This window comes from Astatotilapia calliptera, chromosome 2, assembly GCF_964374335.1.
Source record: "Astatotilapia calliptera chromosome 2, fAstCal68.1, whole genome shotgun sequence".
Taxonomy (NCBI): domain Eukaryota; kingdom Metazoa; phylum Chordata; class Actinopteri; order Cichliformes; family Cichlidae; genus Astatotilapia; species Astatotilapia calliptera.
This window is the reverse complement of record NC_137423.1, coordinates 21,981,527-22,006,138: the sequence shown is the minus strand read 5'-3', so window position 1 is coordinate 22,006,138 and position 24,612 is coordinate 21,981,527. Positions and strand designations below refer to the sequence as shown.

At 41.2% G+C, this 24,612-nt stretch overlaps 1 protein-coding gene and 1 long non-coding RNA gene across 2 annotated transcripts; both read right to left on the bottom strand.

Annotated features, from left to right (window-relative positions):
• Positions 1 to 8,760: 8,760 nt before the first annotated feature.
• Positions 8,761 to 16,640, bottom strand: LOC113033355 (uncharacterized). The gene is made up of 6 exons (XM_026187083.2): positions 16,474 to 16,640; positions 14,082 to 14,561; positions 10,996 to 11,113; positions 10,548 to 10,653; positions 10,226 to 10,454; positions 8,761 to 9,376 (listed from the first exon to the last, which is right to left on the bottom strand). The coding sequence occupies exons 2-6, from the start codon at positions 14,260 to 14,262 to the stop codon at positions 9,234 to 9,236; spliced, it is 777 nt and encodes a 258-aa protein (XP_026042868.1). The 5' UTR covers positions 14,263 to 14,561; positions 16,474 to 16,640; the 3' UTR covers positions 8,761 to 9,233.
• Positions 16,641 to 18,848: 2,208 nt separating this feature from the next.
• LOC145431029 (uncharacterized) lies at positions 18,849 to 21,414 on the bottom strand. Its single transcript, XR_013911406.1, has 2 exons — positions 21,072 to 21,414; positions 18,849 to 19,105 (listed from the first exon to the last, which is right to left on the bottom strand). It is a non-coding gene; the product is annotated as an uncharacterized LOC145431029 (long non-coding RNA).
• Positions 21,415 to 24,612: the final 3,198 nt, after the last annotated feature.

Below are 24,612 nucleotides of genomic sequence, written 5' to 3'. Positions count from 1 at the left end.
TGCAGTCTGGCTCCACTGGCCTGCAAGATGGCAGGAGCAAAAAAAGGAGGGGGGGGGGGGGGGGGCATTGAACGGAGGACAGAGGAGAGGCGGAGGAGGGCTGTGAGAGAGAGAGAGAGAGTTGGGGGAGGTGGAGGAAGAGGAGGAGAAGGAGGAGGGAGTGGAAAGCGGATACAGGGAGAGGGTGAAGGGGAGAGGAGGAGGTGTGTGTGGGGTGGGGGGGCATGGTGAAGGGCAGAGAGAGAGAGAGAGAGGGAAGGGGGAGGAAGAGGAGGGGTAAGAGGGAGAGATGAAAAGCAGGCCACAGGGGGAGAGAAAAGAGAAAGCGAGGGATATGCAGGGAGGAGGATGAGGGAGATGGACAGCAGGGGATGAAGATAACGTGGGGCCAAACAAAGAGAGTGGGAGAGATGAGTGTGAGATCCAGCAAGCGCGGTGATGGAGGCCGATTGAAATGCAGCGAGACAGAGATGCGGGGAGGTTAATGATGGATGCATTGTCCAGATAGACGGTGTGTGCCGTCACAGACCCCTGTGGAGCCTACATATGTTAGCACCAGCAGCCCTGCCCACTCTGGAGGAAAAACTCCTCACACACACACACACACACACACACACACACACACACACACACACACTGCAGTGGAGCAACCTGCCAGCCCGAGGCAACCTGCGCTGGAGCTGGGCGGACCCTCGCTCATGAGCAAGTCCTCTGAAATTTTGGCCACTGCGTTTGCTCTGAGACACTGTGTCTCATTGTGAAGATCTTTTTTTTCCCTTCGACCATTGGCCGTTTCCCCAGTGTTAGGAAATGTGTAACAGCTTTGCAGAAAACATCATCTTTCTGAGATCACTCGTCATTATGCCTCTGTTATCCATTTGCATTCCCCTTTTGTACACATGGAAAACATGCATCTCCCAAACAGCAACACAATGGCTTCTTACATCCTCAAAAAGCCCTGTCTCATCTTCCCCCCAGGTTATATTTTGGTGACACCGAGGTCAAAGGGCTTTCTTGACCTTTGACCCTTAAAGCTGTTAAAGGTGGATTCAGAGTACGCCAGGTTCTAAAAACAGCCACAGGATGGTCTTGTTTCTACCGGTGAAAAACAAGCAGAGAAATCACTAAATGATACATGTGACTTCAAAAATATCTGAAATGGATTCTTATCCAGTCAAATCTAAATACAGCCATAAAATCCAGAACAAATAAAAATAACTTTCAAATCCTTCTCACATTTCTACGGTACGGAGCCCCGCAGCGGACATGGGAGAAAAAAAAATTAAGACGGACTTTTGCGAGATCTCGCAAAAGTTTTGCGAGATCTTGCAAAAGTTTTAGCCGCATTCTTCGGACGCTGGCTTGAAGCCGACCGGGAGGTCGAGGCACGATGTGCCGGGAAAGTGGTGTTCCTCCCGGCTGTAGTAGGTCTCGACCTCCCGTTAGCTTCGAGCTAATAGGAGGTCAAAGGCCGAAGAATGCGGCTAAAACTTTTGCAAGATCTCGCAAAAGTTTTGCAAGATCCGAGTTTGTTTTGCGAGATCTCGCAAAAGTTTTGCAAGATCTCGAGTTTGTTTTGCGAGATCTCGCAAAAGTCCGTCTTAATTTTTTTTTCTCCCATGTCACCTGCGGGGCTCCGTACATTTCTATGCTCAGACGTAACGTGTGCACAAAATTCTGTTAATGTTTAGCTTGTTGCTGATTTCTAGGAAGCTAGGCAAAGCCCAGGGATAAAGTCTCCCTGTCTGCAGAGATATTTCATCATGACGTGGACCACCCCACGATGTGGAATTGATTATTACCAAAGATTACTGGGCTGGAACTCCCTTTGCACCTTTAAATTTGCACAACTCTGACAGCTACCAATCTCGACCACAGCTGCAATGTCAGTTATACGTTTTTGTCACAAGCCCTGCGAATTTTAGTTAATTATTGATAAATAAGTTATTACAAACAACACTTGGCCAACTAATTGACTGTATATAGAAGATGGAAGTCATTTTCCGATCTGAAAAGTAAAGTCAGCATGAACACCGCAGTCTTTCTCATTTCCAGCAGGGGGTGCTGCCTTTAATTATAAACACATGTCTGGTTGTAACTCTTCCTGATAGTTTTATGGTTTCAGTGGCTAGTTTTAAGTTGTTCCTGAAACAACACATTGCTCGTTTTATAAGTTATGGTCCCCATTAGAGTCAAAAGGGATGATAAAGTTTGGTTTACAGTGTGACTGACAAGTTGCTAGTCTATAAGTTTGTTGTGTTCTTCCATTTGCACCCAAGTGAAATTGTTTAAATAGCTTACTTTTATTAGTTTTGAATACTTTATACTCTATTTTACTATTGACGCATATGGAACATAACAACTATTTCAATCCATTCTTTAAAAAAAATAACAATGATAAAGTTTATATTTTTACCCTATCAATGCTACAACTCTGGGCCAAACATGGAGGATTGTTTGTTGTTTTAATGTGTTTAAACGGGTTTAACATGTTTATTTTATATAGCGAAGTCCCTAAAAATAATCATTGGTCACCATCAGCCTCTCAGGCTTTTTTTTAGTAGTATTCCAGTGCAGTATGTCTTTAAACTCAGTTTTTAAAAACATTATGAAACAACTCTAATCCATAGATTTACAGTTTGCAAGCACCGAACATCTAAACACTTCAGAAAAGAATCACTCTCAAGCCGAGTAATATGCCAGTAGGGGCATAAAGCCTGGGGTCAGGAATTTTTCATAGCGAGTCACCCAAACCCCGGAGCAGGATATTAATGACTAACCTTGTGTTGTGGATGAATCATCTCAAATGTTCTCTTGCCTGAAGTTTGGTTAGTTTTCGGTGTTATCTTCTTGCCATATGATTGCATTTGTCTCTGGCCATTGGGGACTCTCACATTAACTTCTATTCTGGGTAAAAAAGTTAACCCTCATCCTAGTGAAGATGGAGTGTCTAATGTGTTTATATTATGCTGACCATCACCACACCAATATATAGCAGTTAGCCCAGTTAGCCCAGCTTCACTAACTCTACAAACATAGCTGGGCTTTAGTTTTCCGTCTTTTTGTGCAAAGCAATAGCAGAAAAGTACATCTTAGTCCTTCGGTCCCGATCCTTCAGTTATATCACCTTCAAATGAAAACTAGCGAGCTAACGTCCTGCTTTCCTCTAGCTTTGTTAAACATCTTTCACGGAGGCCTGGATGTTAAACTTTAACATCTGAGAGAAACAGTCATGATGATCATTTTATTGGTGATTTATTTGGACCGTTTCTCAGTGTTTGATTGATTTTAACCGAGGAAGAGTTCTGACGCAGAAACGGATGATAACATTAGACTTAGGAAGCGGATACTGTCTTGCTAGCACCCAGTGAAACTTCACAGCATGAAGGTGCTGTGGCTACCTCCAAATGTAATCAGGTATTTTTTAAAATGGGGATTTTTCCAAGGTCGTTTTGAAAAATATCTCTGTCCAGATCAAAATGCTAAAAACAAACTCAAGTGCTGTCAAGAACAGCCAAAGCAGGTGGCAATGTAACCTCGCGAAGACATGCTGATCAATGAAAAGCACAGAAACAATAACAGAGCAGTCTAGTGTCAAAAAAGGAAATCAAACCACATACCTTCGGTTTTAAAATTTACGTTTTCCTTGTCCATATGTAAACGCAGTAATGAAGTTTAATGCATTTACATGTTTTAAAATATTCACCCTGCCAGGAGTCTTTCAGAAACTCAGTTTTCAGTGATCCAAACGCTGCTTACATGTGTACGAAAGACCCAAGTAAATCGTTATTTACGTAAATAATCGTGTACATGCGGACGTAGCCTTTAAAACTAAACAAAAAAACTCAGGGGACTCAGAGGATCACATGAGTATAACCTATCCAACGGTTGTTTTAGTCTGGATCAAAGTGTTGGACCCATAGAAAGTATAACGAAGAGATGTAGTGACCGTGCTGTCACCCTCTGGGTTCTGAAGAACTGTTTTAAAGCCTTGAGACCGAATGTTTCTGCCGTTGCCATTTTGGTGTAAAAAATCCAAATGTGACAAATGGGTATGGGTCTAACTGTGAACCCACTTGATCATTGGCCAGCAATGTGTCGGTTAATCCTCTATTTTGAAACACGGTATGACCAAGGTTTACAAACTGTTTACAGAGTCAAAAAGGTGTTTCCCGTTGACTTCCATTTTTGTAAGTCCTCTAGTTAGAGTACAAGCTGTGTCCAAATTCATAGGCTGCATCCAAATTGATTTACTCACGAACAATTAAAACAATAAAAAGTCAAACAATAATATTTTTAAGTTATCTAAGTGATTTATATATTATGTTTAATCTGAGTAGTGAAAGACTGCGGGGGGTTTGAAAACGATGTGCCGGGAGTTTGCTGTTCTTGCCGGCTCTAGCGAGACGGATGTCTCCGAAAACGTCAGAGCACTTTTGAAAATATGTGATGTCTTGATAAACCAAGCAGATATTTGAAGTTAACACAGCTACATTCTTGCCTGAAAACACCTTAAAAGTTTATTTTGTGACCCAGAAACAGTAATAAGAGTAATATTAAAACTAAGCAATTCCAGTTTCCAACAACGGCGGCAAAAAACACTAAAAATATTTATTGGATTTAAAAATGTTTAATCTTACACATTTCAGGTGTATCCTACCTTTTGCCCAGTGGCAGCTTTAAATTCCAGCCCCACCCACATATCCTAAGTCGGATACACAGATAACAAATTTAATGGATGTAGTTTTCAACATTTGTATAGTTTCAAATAATTACATGAGAAGCACAATCTGATATCCACATGTTAGAGTTCCTGCTACATCATCATAACAGTGTTGGTGCAGGATCAACATTGCAACTGACCAATCATGTTGTCAGAGTATTCACTTAGCATTAACCAAGAAGTTAGCAAATGCTATAAAAAACTATCACAACCAAACTAGCACGAGTAATCTAAATTAGGCTAACAGCAAATCTAAATTGCTAAAACATTTATTATGTTGCATAAATTAATAAAGAATAAAAGAAAGATTTATACAAACAAAAGTTTTTTTCGCTCCACATTCCCAAGCAATGACATCACAGCAATCCAATTGGTCAGTAGCATTGTTGATCCTGGACCAACATGATAATGATGATGCAGGACCAACAACAACATGGGGTTACATGACAGACTAGCTTTTTACCAGAGAAGCCTCGTTACAAACACATCATGTCTAAAAGACGTGGCTATAAGTTAGGGCTTATGATAGATAATGTTTTTAAGCTGAGAGTCGAGCTGATCATGGTTAAATGAAAACAAGTTTTTTACGCTGTGTAACTTAGCTTACTTAGTTTTACTGTTATTTTGCAGTGCGAATTCTTCAAAGTTAGCAAACTGAATAAAAAGCCTTAATTCATGAAACTTAGAACTAGTCAAATAACCAGAATTGTTACACGTTAAGTAACAATTATCTTCAGGCTATAAATGAGACTACCATTGCATTCTTGTGGAATGACAGCCTAAGGTGTTGTCTGTCACAGATTCTTTTTTATTGTCTTTCCCCACAATGACCTGATTCACAGAAACGATTAGGAGATAGCTTTTCCAAAAGACAGCCAGATAATATATGTTGTTTACTGTCACACGGTCGACACATGACATGCTACATGTGTCCTAATTTCACCTTTCGAGGTGGATAGAAAATAATTAGGAGCAGCAGCACTCTCTATACGCAGCACACGAGTGTATACAAACATTCCAAGAAGAGCTTTCTCAAGGAACAAAGGTGAACAGGCTCCCACAATGCTTTACTGGGACACCCAACACTGTCCTACTATATATAGCGGCGCTTTTCACGCTGTGTGCATGACTGCTCGTGTAGAGTCACATGGTTCAAGATATATGGCCGGACAGACGCTCACACGCTCTTCACTCAGACACACACACACACACAGAGGGTGAGGGTGTGGAAGTGGTGAAGGAATGCGAGAAGGTTTACTGAGTTGACTGTGACGTTGTGCTTCCCGTGACCAGACTCTCATTTTCTCTGTCTCCCCTAGCGTCTCGCCCTCCGTCTCAGTCTGAACCACATGCTAATCAGCTTTCTGTTCTCTCCGTTTGATCTCTGATGGGCTGTTTTCTGATAGAGCCCAATGAATAGATAATCATTGTGTAAGTGACCACTATCTACAGCTTCTCTGTGTCATCTGCAGCTGTCCCACCTACCCCTACACACACAAACACACACACCAACACTGTGAACACACACAACTTTGTTAGAAGCAAGAAAACTCTTTTAGTTTGTTCTTTTACACAACAGGCATAAACCCATGTAGGACATATACAGTACAAATACAAACAGAAGGTAAAAAACAAAGTGTCAGCTGGTGAAGACTTTTAGGAATTAATTAGTGACCAAGTAAAAGGAACATGTGACTAAATGGTTAGGTAGTAACTACAGCTCAAACAGTGCAAACCTTAAAAATAAAGTACTGCTGTCTCTGCCACGGGTGTGATTTTGTTCTTTTCTCTGGCTTCTTCCTCCTAATGTCCCGTAAAGCTGCAGTAGAGCCTATAAATATTTGTCCAGGGAGATGCTTTTCACTGTTTTAGATATGTACTCCAGCGCAGTGGAAAAGAAATGAAGCAATGGCCATGAGGTTAAAGTGCTGAGTCAAAGCAGTGGAGGGTGTTCACATCCAATTTGCCTGACCAACATAGAAACATAAGTTATTTTTACACACAGTCCCTCTAATTTGATGACCGTGCAGTTCTGTGAGCTTAAACATAGCAGTGTTTTAGCGCTAAAATGTGGATTTCCCCCCCTGCCAAGTCCATCACCTGATTATGCCCTCTTGACTGACCTCATCTGATGCTAAGTATAGAAATGTTAACATCTTTGGGTCCAAATAGCCAATACAAGTAAAAAAAAAGGAAAAAAAAGTGCACTTATGTGGCTTCCACAGCTGTCGGCGATCCTGAGCATGTGGCCATGTTGAAGTCATGAAGATATGGATTTGTTTTATTTTAACCACAAAACGTTGGTCAGGTCAACAGATGTCAAATGTGGCTAAGTGCTCCCTCAAAAAAAACAAGCTAATGTTTGTTTAGTGGGTTGTTTCTTGCTATTTTTATTGTTATTTTTTGCCAATCACCAAATAAAAGGTAAATAAAATATCACAACTTTTAGTTTTTGGCTAAATTCATCAAATTTCTTTTGCCCTACTAAAGTCTGTGAGGAGCAGTGCTCTGAGCTGGATGCTAACATTAGCATGCTAACTTGCTTATGTCAATGACGCTAATGTTTAGATATTAGCTTTCCTCATCATAATGCTGTAACTGAAATCACTTATTGTACACTATATATTCAACATGTGCACTCTTGTTCAGCATGTTTTTGACTGAATTCCAGTATTATGTTTATCTGTAACATGCTACGGGTCAATTCCTGAGAGCATATGTGCATTTCTAACAGAACCTGACGTTGTTTCAGATTAGCCAACTACAGATACACAATGAAAAAGTATAGAATACCTGGCAAAGAGAAATTGAAATGCTTAGATTTAAGTGTTATTGAAGTTAACTTTCAACTACTTTGGTCATTGTATCATCACTAATATATTGTTTTGTGGAATATTTATGTCTATGTAATGTCCTTCCTGTGTGCTGCACAATTAGCGTATAAATGGGTTATTTTATTATAATTATGAGATATTATTTTATTTTGGTCTACTAAACTGTACATTGTTGTGTAATTTTAGAGGCAGCCTGATAAATTATTGCACAGTAAAAGTTGAAGGAACGTTACTCGTTAGCATTCTGTGGGGAATAGAGATACTTAAAGCAGCAGTCCTCAACCTTTTTTGCACCGCGGACTTGTTTATGTCCGGCAATATTTTCATGGACCAGCCTTTAAGGTGTTGTGGATAAATACAACAACATAAAACCAGTATTGGACAAAAAAAGAAGATTTATTCATAACACATGGGAAAAGACCCAGGAGAGTTAACGATAAAACCGATAAAAAAATAACAATAAAAACCGACAGAAAGCCTGAAAACCATGAGTTTCACACCCAAGTCTCATATCTCACGGCCCAGAACCAAGCGAGCCACAGACTGGAGCCATGTGGCCTGGGTGTTGGGGACCGCTGACTTAAAGGACCTAAGTTTACTAAAAGTCTTATGGTCAACTTCAGAGAAAAAAATAGAAAAGACAGAATTCACCATGTAATGAAGCCAAGTGTTTCTATCAAATATCGTTCACTTTCATTATACTCCTGACACAGGATTGGTAGATCAACTCAGAGACCTGATGCTGCATGCTAGAGCTTGCAGCTTTGTCAAAAAGAGCCACAGTTTAGTCCCTTTGAATCTGATAGGTACAGTTTCTTTTCAAGTCGAGTGTGCTGGAGTGGCCATTACTCCATTGGTAACATTTGCTCTGACAGAAAAAAAGGCACTGTAGGCTGCCACATATTCCAAATATTATCATATACATCTGGATAAATTGTTCTTGAGCAAGACACCAAACCTGAAAGGCCTCCTGAGCAGGTCCGTGTCTGTCAGTGAATGTCAGGGACAGTAGAAAGTACACTGAGTATACTGACCCTGTTAATAATTTTACATGAATTTGGTTGTTTTCTTTTAAACCCAAAACTCTTACGCCAGCTAAAACGCTGAAGGAGAATTTTGCCAACAAGCAATCAACACAGTTAAAAACATTATAGTAATACGGTACATGGACTACATTTAACATAGCTCCCACCTTTGGATCAGTGAAGAAAAAAATGCGGATGATTTATCAGTTTTTCCTGCTTATGACATGTCAGTAATAAAACCACAGTGTTTTTCACCTGCAGTCAATAGTCTGTGTCTGGACACCACGCTCTGTGTCGACCTGTCAATCACAGACGCCGTGTGAGCGTATCTGTGCTCGAATTTCAACTCAACATCAAAGCTGCTTAGTTTTATCATTCAGGTTGACTTCAGTCCAAAAGCTTTCAAGTCTTTCTCTCACTTCACCCCCAGATGTTTCTCTTTCTGTAGCTCGGACCTTGAAATAAGGTCTAATAAAGTGGACTTTTGTTCACTGCTCGGGTTCAAGTCAGAATCCTTTTCTTTCAGTACGTGCAGCCTCAGCCTGAGCTGCTGCTGTACAACAGAGTGCTCATTACACTCAATAGAGTAGGCTCTTCGGGGTCATGTGTAGCAGAGATACACGTGGAGTCTTAATGGGTCGGTGGTGCGCTTCACTTCTGCAGATGAGCAGGTTTGGCTGGTATGGGTGGTTTCTTGGAGGCAGTTGATGTGTTGTGATGATTATCTGCGAATTTCTTCCTGAGCTGCTCCACGCGACCTCTGCCCTCTGGCTTCTCTTTGTAGCACGCGGTTTCTAAGAAAAGAAGCACAGGATGCAATCAATGACATGTTCTGGGATACAGCTGAGGTGGCACCTCTTTCCCAAGGATAAGCTAATACGTAAATATCAAACAGACACGTTATGCTGTGAGTTGCTAGTTTTAGAGATGTTTGTCATTCTCTTAACTACAGTAGATTAAAATGGCACGTGCCAGATATCGTGACAGATATCATTCCTTTCCACTGAACTACACCCCGCCGTGAGGAGAGGTTCACGCAGCATCACAGGTTGAAAATATTAATGGTGCCCATAATGTTGCTAGCTGATGGTGGATGTAGACAGTTGAAAGAAAATAGTTCCTACATGAAGCTGCTCACAGGCAAGCACTGTCTGGGCCTGACGGTCGTGACGATGTATGATAATAAAAAGGTTTTGGACATGTGATTACTACACATCAACAAAACCTGGCAACCCACACACAAGCTATCCAGCACAGTTGTGTTATGTTCACATGAACTGTTCCATTAAAACAATAATCAGCTTAATAATTGTGAGTCATGCAGTAATCAATATGTACTGTAACACTGAACAGGCCTGCATAATGATCCCTGATAGTTCAGTTTTTCATAGCTCACAGTAAAATAGTGCGTGTCTGTACTGCTCCTGTACTTTTGTACACTTTTGACCATGAGCCATCTGTGCCGATTGATTCTTTGAGTTTATTGTTTCTATGAGCTGTTCTAATAAATAGCTACAATTTTGTATTCAGACCCACTTTATATCGATTAACCTGAACTTATAAGCAGTTAGAGTTGGTGATTATCGTACACTTTTAACACTAGCATACATAGATCCCTCCTCTATCCTCTCCTCCCTTCTCACCTCTGTCCTGGGGGCCAGTCTTCTCTGTGTCCGCCAGCGGGGCTCTGAGCGGCTGGTTGCCATGACTACTAAAATGGGGCTTGTAGAGCGGAGTCCAGTCGCTGAGGTTGTCAGAGCCGCTGCCTGATTCGCTGTCGCTGTCCTCGGCCGTGTCCTTCGGGTCGTCATCAGCGCTGCACGAGTCCATGTCTTCCTCGGATGACTGGTCATTCGGTGAAGCCGTGTCATCCTGCGCGTAAGACCGAAACGACTCGATGTTATAAACTCTAACACACACGCAGGTCGTCGCACTTTCAAACACATTTCAAACATGGGAACTTACATGTGTGATGGGTAGCTGGATGTCTTCTTTAAGGTTAAGCTGCTGGTCCTCACTCCCTGGAAGCAAGTCCACTCTCTGGATGGCATTCATGTTATCAGACTGAAATCTGAAAGACAAAGACATCCGTTTTAGTCCCTCCGATAACAGCCTTTAAATGAATCCACCAGTCAGCCATGTCACTAGTAACTTCTATAATCATGTTGGTGCAAGGAACTGTCCGGCTGACTGAAAGTATTTAGTTCACTGTTGATCTACGCAAACATAATTGAGAATCTATATGTTATGTGCTACGTTAAAAACACGATGCAGAGCAACATTAATTCAGATCTATTGAAAATAGGTTATTGTTCTTTACTGTGATAAGATAAGAGCTTATCATCCTTTGGATTTCTTTGAGTCGACTTGTCAAAGATATTTTTTTGGGGAAAAACACACTATGTGTTTCTACCTGTTGTTCATGAGGTTCTGGAGGAGTCTGGAGGATCTCAGTTCGTCCACCTCACCGATTATACTGACGCTCACGTCACCATCCCGCCCAAGGAGCCACCTCACGTGTTTACTGGAAGCTGGAGAGAAAATAAAAGAGGAAAACAAAATGTATATGAAGCATACAACATAAAATATATCCTTATTACACTCGGAGAGAAATGCTCAGCAGCATTTAGAATGAAGTCGTCTAACAAACTGTTATTGTGGCTATCAGCCAGAAGGTGGTGCTGTCCTATAAGTGTTGGTGTTGGGAAGCCTCACTCCCGGAACAGACTTACCCTCTAACACTTTGCTTGTTGCTGATTTGTCCTTAGTACATTTTTAACCCAGTTTGTGTTTTCTGTGTCCGTTTTCCCCCTGGAATTATTTAATTGTCTCCTACAGCAAAACTACCTTCTCACCTTCAGTAAGAGTTTACTTAAATGTCCCCTTTAAGTTTCACTTTAAGACCATGTTGTAATGCTAAAACCTTTATTTAAGTGTCTAATGTTACAATAATCATGAATTCACTCACAGTTATGAATCAATAAATTTTATAATGTTGCGTTCACATCCTGGAAACTGGGTGTTTTCAGCCATTGCCTCATTATGACGTTATATTCAAAAATAAACCCCCATCCTGACGGCTGCTGATTGTTTTTCCATGACAGTAGAGTACCTGATAAAGACCAAACACCTGCCGTGATGTCACAGATTGGGGCGTGGCTTTAAAATTCAAATTGTCAGTGTTGAAATTCCCCCAGCGGGACCAGTGAACATTTACAGGTTTCCAGCTAATAATGGCAGCTACTTATTTTTAGACAATTGGCTTGTGTGCTACGCATGCAGTGACATAGCACATAATGGTACCTGTGATGTCAGAAAAAAAACAAAAACACACCTTCAGTATTCACATTTATAGCCACCTCGCTGAGTGTCGATCACCTGCCATGACTTTACAGACCTGCGGTGCCTGTCTTTATTACCACCACACCCGCAAATTAACCAGAAATGCAGCACATAATAGAAATCTTCACACATAGGTGCAGGTTTAATCATGCATTTGTATTTAAAGACCTGTTTGCACACCACATGTAAAGGCTTGTTTTTTCCCATCCACAGAACAGTGAACAAAGACAGAAAGATGGCAGAAGGATTGTATGGAGTGCAATGTGCAAACGGCACACACTCCGTCACCTCTCAGGTGACATGGCAGAGATTGGGTGGACAAAGATGGGAACTTAATATGTGCTTTAAAGCATGGTGACGCCCCAGAACCACAGGACCTCCTCGATCTTATTCAGCTTTCAGCCAACAGAATGATTCAGCTGGCTGTGAGAGATCTGTCCATCAAACCCACACATGCTCACACACACACATCCATTGTCCAGGTGAACCGGCTGAGGCGGCAGGGTCTCAGTGAGTTAGAATAACACCTTAATTAGAGGAAGGCTGGATGAAATGAGTAAGAGAGAACAACAGGGATGGTCAAACTGGATTTCTTTGGGCGTAATCTGAACACATTAGTCAGATTGGTAACCAGAGAAGGTTTTGTACAAAACTCGTGCTTCACTGCTCACGTGTACTGAGAATTTAGAAGTTTTCAAGTAGGTGTAAATGAACTCTGGTGCCCCATTTTCTAAAATCTGTATTTTCGGAGCCCCCCAAAGGAGTTGGCAGCAAGCAACAAACTAAATTAAACATGATGAGCATGAAGTGATTTGCAGTGAACGATATTTACAGGAAAAACATGGTGTTTTCTCTTAACGTGTTATGGTTATACTGCCCAGGGCTTTATTAAATATTTAAAGCAATCTAAAATGAAAACTTAATAAAAAATAATTTTCAATTTGGGATGAGCGGGTTGTCAAAGTCCTTCTTCTTTGCAAGCTACATATTCATTGTATAAGACAAAGTAATGAGTTACAGCACTATTATAAGAAAAATAACAATAAACAGCTAAATGAAGCTAGTGCCAGCAGCTTGCTAGGTTAGCTTAGTATACAGACAAGAAAATGTGAGAAACGCTAACTGTTGCTGCTGTTGTTAGCCAACCATGATAAAGCTGGGACAGAAACTTTGTGAAGCTGCAACTTATGTATTTTTTTCATTGTATTTCTTTATTTGCACTTTATATTTGTGCATCTTAAATTAGCAAGATAAACATTGTTAAGGACAGTTACAAAAAAAGAGAGGAAAAGCTAAGCTAGCTCTTTCACCTATTTCTAGTCTTACTATTACTATCTATATAATATTCACCTTTACAATAAATGTATCCATATAAATTTATTGTAAAATAAATTTCAAGATTCAGGCCTGTCAGCTAGCTGAGAGCTAGCTAGTTTTTATTTTGTTTTCAATTCAGTTTTTGCTTTAAGCTAGCTTTGAGCTTAGCTTTTATTTGTTAAACATGTTTCATTTTAGTTTTGTTTTATTAATTTTAATTTTTGCTTTTGTATTCTGTGGCATACAAAAGAAGTTATATTAGCAAGAAGTTATACAAGTGTATAATAAATAGGCTAACCAAAACACAGATTACAACCTTTACTTTAAGAAAATAGTTGACTTAAATAGCAAACAAAGCCTTGAATGCTCGCTGTACTGACAAATGTAAACAAGACTAGAAATAATACAGGTCCTGTATCGTAACATATTTCAGTTAGCCTGATAAATAAACCATAATGTTTCCACAACGTTTCATTTTCTGGGTTTTTATTTTTCAATCAATTACACCTTTTTACAGGTAGCTTTAGTCTTTAGTGAACCAGCAGCTTTTCTCTCTCATTTACCTAAATGATTTCCGCCTACTTAACCTGTCGAAAGAGTTGTGACACCTGCTGTTCCTGTAAAGAAATCTGGTGATATCAGACCGGACGGTATTAACCTCATGTCTAATGATGTTATGTAAAAATGGGAGCCAGGTTTACCAGAAACCTCGGTCCTTCCTCTTCCAAACAATGTTGTTTCATGAGTGTTTAAGGCTGTTCCCTTACTGGAATTTATACAAGTGTGACCTGTATGGTAAGCTGAACAAGTTTACCCACTACAGAATAACCAGTGCTGTACCTTTCTTTGACTTGGTGTTCCTGTTGTGTCCTCTTTCCCTCTCCTCCTTCTCCTCGCGCTCTTTCCAGCGGCGTACCTGCTCCTCTCTCATCTTGAGGAAGAGGATCCTCTTCTGCTCCTCACTGAGGGCCTCTAGAACCTCAGGTTCCACCCACATATCTTGAAGGATTTGAGCCAGCATCCTGCCTCTTTTCCCGGGCACCACACACGACTGTCAGCCCCTCTGTCTCTCGGTCCACTGGGTCGTGTTTCAGCAGTGGGGTGTGATTGCTTCTTTTCCCGCTGTGCTCAGAGTCAGGTTGCCCTTTTCTTTGAAGGATATGGGATCAGGTACAGTCCTGGCAGTTGGAGGTCAGTTCGGTGTTGTTTGTCAAGTGCTGTTTCTCTGGACTGCAGCAGGAGTGTGCAGGCTCTTTCTGGAGGCGGAGGTGCAGGGTAGAGTGTCCGGATCAACTGGGCAGTAAATGCTTCTGTTGTGGGCTTTAAAGAGAGAGTGAGAGAGAGAGATTAAACCTACTTTATTGTTTTGTTCCCTTTCACTCAATGCAGCTCTGGCTGGCAGAACACAATAGGCCCTAAGCAAATAAGTAACAATGCCAAGTGTAATGTGTGTGTGTGTGTGTGAGTGTTGCAGTGAGAATGCTGCTGTGCTTCCAAACACTGATGGGCAAATAGGGGCAGGTTCAGTATGTCAACACACTCACACACACAGACATAGACAGGGTGGGGTGCTAATGACTCTATGCTATCTGTGAGTAACAGACCCAGGGATAAAGAGTTGAATATCACACACACACACACACACACACACACACACACACACACACACACACACACACACACACACACACAGTCTCGTTTTTTCAGAACCTTATCAACATGCATGTCAACACAGTTAGTTATAAATTAATCAGGAAGCGCTGAGAGTCTAAATCCCAGAAAACAACCTTGTGCAGTTTTTAAAATATGTGGGCTAATGTTTTGCTGAGTGAGAGCCAATAGGATTTGTGTGGCTGATAACAGCTGACCAATGAGCGCTTGAGAGCGATCCAGTGTTATGGTCACTGATAAAAGTTTCCTTTGAGGTTAGGTGTGGCCACATGTGCTTCACAGGGGGGCCCATTTAGTGATTCTAAATCCTAGTGGTGCTCAGTAGTGCAAATTTTAGTACTGATCCGATACAGGGCAAGAGGTGCAGATATCAGCACGCATACTGATACTAAAAAACCTGCAAAAGCAGCTCATGTAGGCTAGAGCAGTGTGTCCAGTGTGTCATGATTTATGAGATGAATCATGGGCGGTTTGCAAATTCTGAACACATTTTAATGACCCTAAATCACTGTGATTTATACCGTCCACAATAATTAGTTCAGTGAGCTTCATACTGTACTTAGAGGACAGAAACAAAGTATCGATCCTATCAGCCAAGTATTGATTCATTTCCAATACCAGAGTTAACATCATTACTATCGATATTTGGATTGATCTGCCCACTTCTGCTAAATCCTGAACAAGAGCGGAATAATTCAGCTTAAATGAAGCAGTGAAACCAGGATATTCTGCACCTGTACATTTTTGTTAGCCTGGGAACTCAAAACAGTAGAAAACAGTCAATTTGGTCTGGCCCTGCTACCCACAGGTCACCAAATCGCACTAAACCGAGCAGCTTAGTTTTGGTGTCAGTTGTAGAACTAGTGTCCCTTCGTTCAATATCTGTCAGTAGTTTTTTTCCCTTGTTGTGATGTCTTTGTGATCCATGTTCTTTCCTATGTGAACGCCTACACTCTGTACATTGAATGGGGGCTGCTAAAGCCCTTTCAGATTGTGATTGGGAGCAATGCAAATAAACCCAACCTGACTTGAAGACTTCATAGCAAACATTCAGCTCTGTGGCAAATTGCTTCAGCTCTCTATTCATGAACAGCATTACACCTGCACCACAGCTCCCACAATCAACTGTGTGAATTTGGGAAAAGAGAAGCATTCAGACTGAGACGTGAGTGCGTCCAGATTTCTCAAAGACAATAACAGCCCTTGCAGACTCTTTAGAGAAATAATATCACAGAAAGGGACAAAATTAGCAAACTCGCGGCTCTGTTATTCTTCTGTAAAGGTAAAGCATTGGGCTCTGGCTCTGCGCCAGCATGCAAATAAGCCTCTCTGCCGCTACACATACACCGAGAAGAAAGAAAGAAAAGCAGAAAGGCATGTGCACGGCATACTGAGAGAAAAGTTTGAAAGGTCTCTCAGTGTGAGAAAACACTGGCCATTTCACAGCGGCGGGGCAGAGTGTGAGAGATAAATGAACTTAGACGGGCCGGAGAATAGCAATCAAGCAAGAAAAGCAGGCAGAGAATGAAAGAGGAGTGCAGAGGAGGGAAAGTGGACTTACTCAGCAGCTGCCAGCTCGTAGCATCTCCCAGCTCCGGTCTGACTTTCAGTGCCTGTGTGAGTGAGCGCTATGATGAGCGTGTGACGCGACAGGCCGTCACAGAGCGCCTTTGTGTGTGTGTGTGGGATCAGATCAGTCGTCAGCAGTGCTGGTATGCAGGCATTTGTACTTGAATAGAAGTGGGACGGACTGACATAAGTGCATTCGTCTTTTCTTCTCCCCTCCTCCTCTTTCCACTACCTCTTATCTCCTGTTTAGATTACTACAATAACACAAAAAGGTAAACTAACAGCAGCTGGGTCACAGTATTAAAGTAAGCAGATTTACACATGCAGTGTACCTGCTGCCGTTAATGACTTCATAGCCTGAAATTTCTAATCTGCTCCGCTGATGAGATTTAGTTGTGTTCAAGGACATGAGGAGTTTAATTTCCCCTGACAGGCTCTGAATTTTACCCATCAAGGGAAAAGAGGGCAATTCTCTCTGATTCTTTTCTTTTTTTTTGTCTTTCCTACGTGTACTGTTTAAATCTCATCTGGCTGAGAGTGCCTGCATAGCTGCATTTACCTCCCCACTTTCCTCCCTCTTCTTCCTTAAGGAAGTCCTGCTGGCTTTGTACGAAACAATTAATCACAACACCGCATGCACAGAAAGGAAACTGGGGTTTTTTTTCCACAGGGGTTTTCCGTCAACAGGTTGTTGACACCATTATTATACAGGTAGTCATTGTGTTTGCTCTTACTCTGCCCAGAGGCATAAGATCAGCTTGATAGCACAAATGTCATTCACATTCCTATTAGCAAACAAAGCTATTTACAACTTCCAGTGTATAAGTGATGCATCAATGATGAGGCTGTTGCGTGATTTTCAGGGTTATGTGACTCACAATGAGGCTTCTGAGATTAAAAAAAAGAGGGGGAATTGCTGCTCCTGTGATTTTGTTTACAAGGTCCTTGATTTGAGAGATGATTACGTACACTGCTGTAAAGTACGTTAAGAACAGGCCTTTATTAAATGGGTCAGTAATACATTTACATTTTTATGACAGTTTTTTTTTACGTAAAATGTTATAATATTGTCATAGATTTATTCCAAAATCAATGTTTATTTCTTTATTGTTTATTTAACACAACTTATTTAACATGGTTTATCATTTATTTGTTGAACCTTTAATACAAATTTTACCCAAGTTTCTGCACAACCACTTAAATGCTTGTTTGGTGTATTTTACATTAGTTTCACCACAGTTACTGCCACGTTAAGGTTTATTTAAACGAAACTTGCAAAGCCACTTATTTGGAAGGTCTGACTCATTCAAACTGAGTTATCAAGTTGTAAAGTCGGCTAATCAGCAATATCTGTTCAGCAAGGATGACGGGAGTGGTAGGAGCAGAGTGGAAAACAGGCCGAGTGTGTATATGAGATGGCACAACACACCTGCAGTTTTAATCCTGGTGTGAACAACAGCTGAAATTTGTTATAACACATCTGTTACAAAATGTCTTTAATAAAACTGACATGTTACTGTGAAAAATGGATTAAAAAAATCTGCACTAAAATCGCAATATTGTTATTTACGAATAAGGCAGGAAATGGTTTGCTTTCTTTAGCTCAGTGGATGGGACCCCAAACCCCCACAACAGCTACCATTGCGCAAAGTGAAACCGCAACTATCATCAGTCAATACTGCTGAGTCTCCACCAAAAGTGATACCAGACACCTGTTTGTCTACCTCTCGGTGTGTTTCTCGCTCTCCCTCTCTCTCGTGTTTTTTCCCTTTCCTTGAAATCTTGCTCACGCCATTTCTTCTAATCAGTGACCACACCTCTCAGTCAGATTAACAGGAATTATTTTGTAGTAGGAGCTGATTTCCAATAAGGAAAACTTAGACTCCTTCCTTTATCTGTCACCTTCTTACCTTTTACATTTTCTAGGCAAATAACACTTGACTTTTGCTGCCAGGTCTCTCTTGGAAATGACGGACTTTAGCCACAAATGGCAGCGGCTGAAGGCCCCGCAGTTATTTACAATAAGTGAATGAATGAATGGAGTCATTGGTTTGAATTCACTCTGAGGGTAATACACGTGCGCCCACACTGAGTGGTGTTAATGCATGAGCAGCTCCCTCTGCTGGAGCAATGCAAAATAACAAGTCAAGTCAATGAAAGGATCATGTGACTGCAGGGGAAAGGGGGGGGGGGGGATAAATGAGAGTGTGCTTTTAGTCATACTACAAAATATATGTTTAGTGTGTGTTTATCCTTATTAGGTATATAGATCTGTTTTGAACAACATAAATATAGTATGTGGAAGATGCATTACCTCACTGTATTGAAATAATGCAAAAACAAAAAGCAAAGGAACAATAAAAGCACTTTGTAATTAAAAGGATATTTTAATATAAATCTTTGTGTCCATTTAAATTATATAAAAATCAAAGTTAGAAACACAAGGATGAAATGGTTTTGACACATGCAGAGAAGGGATGGCGGACATACTGGACAAAGGATGTTGAAGCTGCCAGGCAGGAAAGACCACAGAGAAGATTCGTGGATGTAGTGAAAGACGACCTGCAGAGGGCTGGTGTGACAGAGGAGGATGCTGCAGACAGGGTGAGGTGCTGGTGTGACCCCTAAAGAGAACAATGGAAAGAAGAAGACAATTCTAAAATTTAACTGGATCATGACATTTCAAATTTTTTGATGGATAATAAAGAGACTAACCTAAAAGCTGTGTGCTTGGTTTAAAATGGAAAATGGTCTGTATTTATATAGCGCTTTACTAGTCCCTAAGGACCCCAAAGTGCTTTACATATCCAGTCATCCACCCATTGGTGATGGCAGCTACATTGTAGCCACAGCCACCCTGGGGCGCACTGACAGAGGCGAGGCTGCCGGACACTGGCGCCACCGGGCCCTCTGACCACCACCAGTAGGCAACAGGTGAAGTGTCTTGCCCAAGGACACAACGACCGAGACTGTCCAAGCCGGGGCTCGAACCGGCAACCTTCCGATTACAAGGCGAACTCCCAACTCTTGAGCCACGATCGTCCCCGATAAAAGGATGAACATTAGTGGAGTCTCAGTTGAGTTGGGGCTGTTTGTATTACCAACCAGGGCACTGGATCAGCAATCATTAGCATGATATACGCTGAAGTAGTCTGTGTGGGTTTGTGCCCAAATGTACTTTCATATATATAAATCCCATTGATTTAGAGTGTATGCTGTCACCAGACCTCACCATCCTGCAGCTGGCGCCTCTTTTTTGTTGGTTGTACATGCTGTTCAGAGCTTCTGTCTCTAGGTTAATAATTGCTCATGTTGAACTTGGTGTAAATTACAAAATACATTTACTGAACTATAAAAGAGGAACATGAAGATCAATGTATGATAAAGGAGCTTTTTTTAACACTGGGTTGTATCCTTCGCAGGTTTTTCTGGCCCTGTTAGGCGGTTAACAGCATTTCCTTGACCTTTAACCCCAACAAGTCTGCTGAGACCACATCTGCATAATCTGTCTTGTTCTGCTTTTCCTATGTAATTTTTCTCTCAAGAACTGGGATCTCATGTGATACCAGCAGTTTGCATTTCCCATCATGGTTTTTTTTTTTTTATCAGGGTGATTTTTAATAGTAAAACATTTGGTACTGCAACATATCCCCCCTCAGCTGCTCCATGTTTAATGCATGGGCTGACGCAGAGGTTGTGCATTAGCATGGATTCACATAGGCGTGCGGCTAAAACGACCGCAAAGAAATATTGTTTTAGTCCCCAGCGTCTTTTAACTGGCAGAAGCGACTGTGATGAAGCTCTCGGTGCTGAGTGTTTGCCACAACGTGCCACCAGCGCTGTATGTTGACTTTTTTAATGCTTCATTTGAAAAACGTAACATCATTACATACACAGGCTGCATTTTTCATGTACATGCAGCAATGCAAGCTTACACTGTGGATACTGGTTTACGTTCCACATTTTAATACAAAAAAAAAAAAAATACCAGGCTTTACATGGATTAAAATGAAACCCCATTTTAATCGCAAGTATTACAGGCAGAGCTGCTTTGCTGATTACATGGTGTGGCTGAATCAACACGAAGAAGCAGCTTAAACAGTTAAAACAGCATTAATTACCTTGGAGGGGAAAACTGTAAACGCAAATATGTCATCATTACCTTATTAGTGCTGCTAGCGAACAGCTACTGATCCTCACATCCACCTCTATTTTTTCCTTTTTGGTCTCCACCACTTCTTGTTTGGGTAAAGAAATGTCCTCTTCAGCTGTTTACAATGATTTATAATAACTATAAACTAAGTCTGTGTGTGTGCTGTTTGGTGCTGGGGAGGTAGGCTGGTGTGCAATAATAATATTCATCTAAATCTATTTGTCACTGCTGACGGGACCCGTGAGAGGAAACAAAACAGCTGAATGACACTAAAACGATCTTGACGCCTTTCCTATGACACATACTCGTGATGAATAGAACATAGTTGCAGACCAGATAAGGTAATATTGCATCTTTAAGAGGAACAGGTCTCTCCTGTAAATGAGACATTGGGTGTCAATGGGGCTATCTGTATAAATAAAGTTTAAAATACAAACCATCTCAACCTTGTCTTTGTCTCCAAAAACGTAGCATCTTCAGCTGTGTCACCTCCAGCTCGGCCTCATGTCTTTTTGTCATTGCCACCATCTCAAACCATCCATCATAGCGAGTCTCACTACCTTCTTCAAACCTTCCCTTTCACTCTTGCTCTTGTCCTTCTGTCCGGAATCCCCTGACTCCAGCCTGTGCGCTCTTCTTCACTGCTCTTGTGCACTATCCATTGTTTTGGATGGTTGGGTATCTAAACTCCTACGGTTTTAATTCTCTTGCATACGAGTTAGCAAGGCGGTTAGCATTTGGACGACAGGACGACACCTGGGCCTGACACTGTCCAGTTGTTCTCTGGTTCCAAAGACATCCATATTTACAGCTTGACACATAGGGGCAGAGTGTGGCACTGTTGCCATGGTGATCGGTCTGTCGGTTGACCTGGCTGCCCAGCAGACTCGTAGCTCATACACACGCGCGCGCACGCACACAGACACACACTAAGTGTCGCTACTACACATGGCACATTCTGTCATCATGTTGGCAGGGCCGCCAGTGTTTCCCTTGTTCGTCTGGCTGGCCGTCTTTCTCTCACACTCTCTTTCTCACACAGACACACACAAACCCAAGTAAATACAGATCGGCTTTGTCCATAAATAAACATGGAAGTTTACTTTTTTTGTTCATTTCTCCTGGGAATGCTCATTGAGAATCATAGATTTATACATCATCTCGCTCTCTCTGACACACACACACACACACACACACACACACACACACACACACACACACACACACACACACACACACACACAGTATCATTTTCTTTACTTTCATCCTTCAGCTCACGAGGACAAGTGGTCACAGGTGGAAGTGACTGACGCTGAAAAATGAGGACCCTTCCCAGCTCCATTTGCACTCCTGTCTCTCGGAGGAAAGTGTGTCTATGTAACCTGCTTTTTCATGCCTGTGGATATAATGACCCAGATGAGAGACACAGACACGCACACACACACACACAATGACATTTACACAGATACACACCACAAGTGCTGACATGCGGTGTCCCCCTCCTTTTCAGAGGTAATGAATGCTGATGAGGTAGTCAAGGGAATCACTGGAGTCCGACACAAAGGCGTGGGGTTTAATAATGATGTCCAATGAGGAGGTAAGTGTGCGGCTTGTTTGTTTTTTCTTCTTCTGCTGAATCTGTTACAAAGATAAATGCACAGTGCAAGGCCTTTGTGTTACTGATGTGTTCCCGTTGCTAGAGTTCTTTTCCCAAGTGCAATAAATTCACGCAAAACACTCGCTCCTTGTGTTTTTTCTTTTTTGTAAATGGCAACCAGTACAACATGAATTGTCTTGTAAGGCATTGAAGAATGGGTTTGAAATTCATTTTTAAATTTAAAAACCCTATTTTGCACGACAGCATAGTAATAGCAAGTAATATATGTGTATCCAAAGGGCAAATAAAGGCCACAACACTACTTCCTTTTACCTCTGTTTTGGGCTCCACTGACTATTTACAATTAATACTATTTTAAAATGAATTCCAAAATGGACATGCAACGAGTATAAACATGCAAAACCAGGAATAATGTGCTCACACGTGTATGTCTCTGTGCAGCAGCATCCATTTGTAAATGTGATAGTGAGGCCTGATCAATATCGACCTAAAGTGCACTACAATAACAAATGCTTGTAAAAATCTCTTTAAGTCACAACAAAGATAAAAAGGATCAACTCTAGAGAATCCATTTTTACCTCAAGGTTGGTAACAACTTGTTTGACAAATGTTGCAAGAGGACTCAAGTCAGAACGGTGGACAGCTTGGGCCACTCGGCCCAAAAATAATGACCTCATGAAAATTTAAAAGAGTGAGAACCAGCCATGCTCTGATGCCCTGAGGTATCCTAACATCAGCACTGTGGGGCTGGGTTCAATACGATTCAGTGGAAAGTCAGCTGACTGCAGTGTGTTTTATTAATAAGAGAGCTCAGTTAATACTAAAAAGAAGAGGCCCGAGGATGAATCCTTGAGCTATACCACAGAGGGTGGCCAATGATGAATGACATTTACCATGAGAAACGGAAAGACTTCTGTCAGACAGTTTCGACTTGAGCCACTCCAAGGCAGTGGCTCTAACATGCTGCTCTAGGTGGGAAATTAAAACATTGTGATCTAATGCGTCACAAGCTGCTGTGAAATGCAAAAGCATAAGTATGACAGTCCCCAAAGCCAATGGTTAAAAAAATACCAATAAAAACGTTCAAAAGTGCAGACTCTGTGCTGTGATTTGCTTTAAAACCTGACTGAAATACCTCAGAAATATTGGGAGTGTTTAAAAAAGGCTGCAGCTGTAAGATCTCTACTTTTTCCAAAATTTTAGAAATGAAAAGGAAGCTTGAAATAGGTCTGAAACTGGATAACAATCAGACATTGTACATCATCTTAAGTCAGGCTGCTGCTTATAAGCCTTTGAATGTAAGTTCCAATATTGTTGAATATATGGTCCAATAGTGCCCCAAATGTCTTTAAAAAACACAAACAAGTGGGAGGATATCATTGGGAGAGCCCGATCTGAGTAACAAGTTTCCTCAGTTATGACAGACACTGGAACAAAATGGCTAAAAACTGCAGGAGTGATAATAAAGAAAGGGTAATAAGAAGGATGTAAGATATGTGCTCTACCAGTTAAAATCTCGTCAACAAAGAAATGTAAAAATAGCTTCTGTGCATTTGGACTGAGGAGGGTTAAGATCAGAATTTTCAATGCTAAATAATAGACAGGACTTGTGGCAGTGGCTGTTGATAACGCTTGAAAAATATACAGATTTCTGGTTCTTTATGATATTTACTCCAACCATCTTTTTAGATAAGTGTCTTATTATCATAAGACACTTGTAGCTTGCCTTTCCCCCCCATTTATATTCTGCTTTTTTTACATTCTCTTGGAGCAGCAGTATTTCTGTCCTAGCTTTGCTAAATGTTGGCATTCTTCCTTTTGGTGCAGTGTATCAGGAAAACTGAAACAAAACAGCAAACTGAAGCCAAAGAGCCCCCTCTCCCCGCTGCTAAAGCATGTGATGCTCATAAATACGTATTCACACAGAAATACACATTAAATGGTCACTTTCACACATTTAATGCTTTGTGATTCATTGTGATTTACTGCTACAAGGGTAGAGTATAGTGGATTTAACTGAATTCAATTAATTGAAATCAGCTAGATAAGTGTAAATATATAGAATATATAGAATTAAACTGAAACATTATCAGAGATTTACTAAGCATAGCATAAGTAAAACCCAGGAACTTTATTTTAAAAAATTATACCTGGGAATCCCACAGGCCAGTGGGAGCCACAAAGAGGCCGCTGGAAAGCTGCAATCACCAAATACCCGCAAAGAGTAAGGCAAGTCCTGAGGAATCAGCTGAATGGTAAGAACAAGGCTATCAACACCTTCGCCCTACCGGTGATCACATGCCCTGCTGGTCAAAGGAGGACTTCAAGACAAGGAAGCTTCTGAGCATGCATGGAGGGTT

Bases quoted from the DNA above. Each gene is read 5' to 3' on its own strand.
- LOC113033355 (XM_026187083.2), bottom strand. From the start codon at position 14,262: ATGCTGGCTCAAATCCTTCAAGATATGTGGGTGGAACCTGAGGTTCTA. The intron at 10,654-10,995 runs GTAGAAACACAT...TTTGTCTTTCAG, and splicing joins CAGAACCTCATGAACAACAG to ATTTCAGTCTGATAACATGA. The intron at 10,455-10,547 runs GTAAGTTCCCAT...TCTTACGCGCAG, and splicing joins TCCAGCTACCCATCACACAT to GATGACACGGCTTCACCGAA.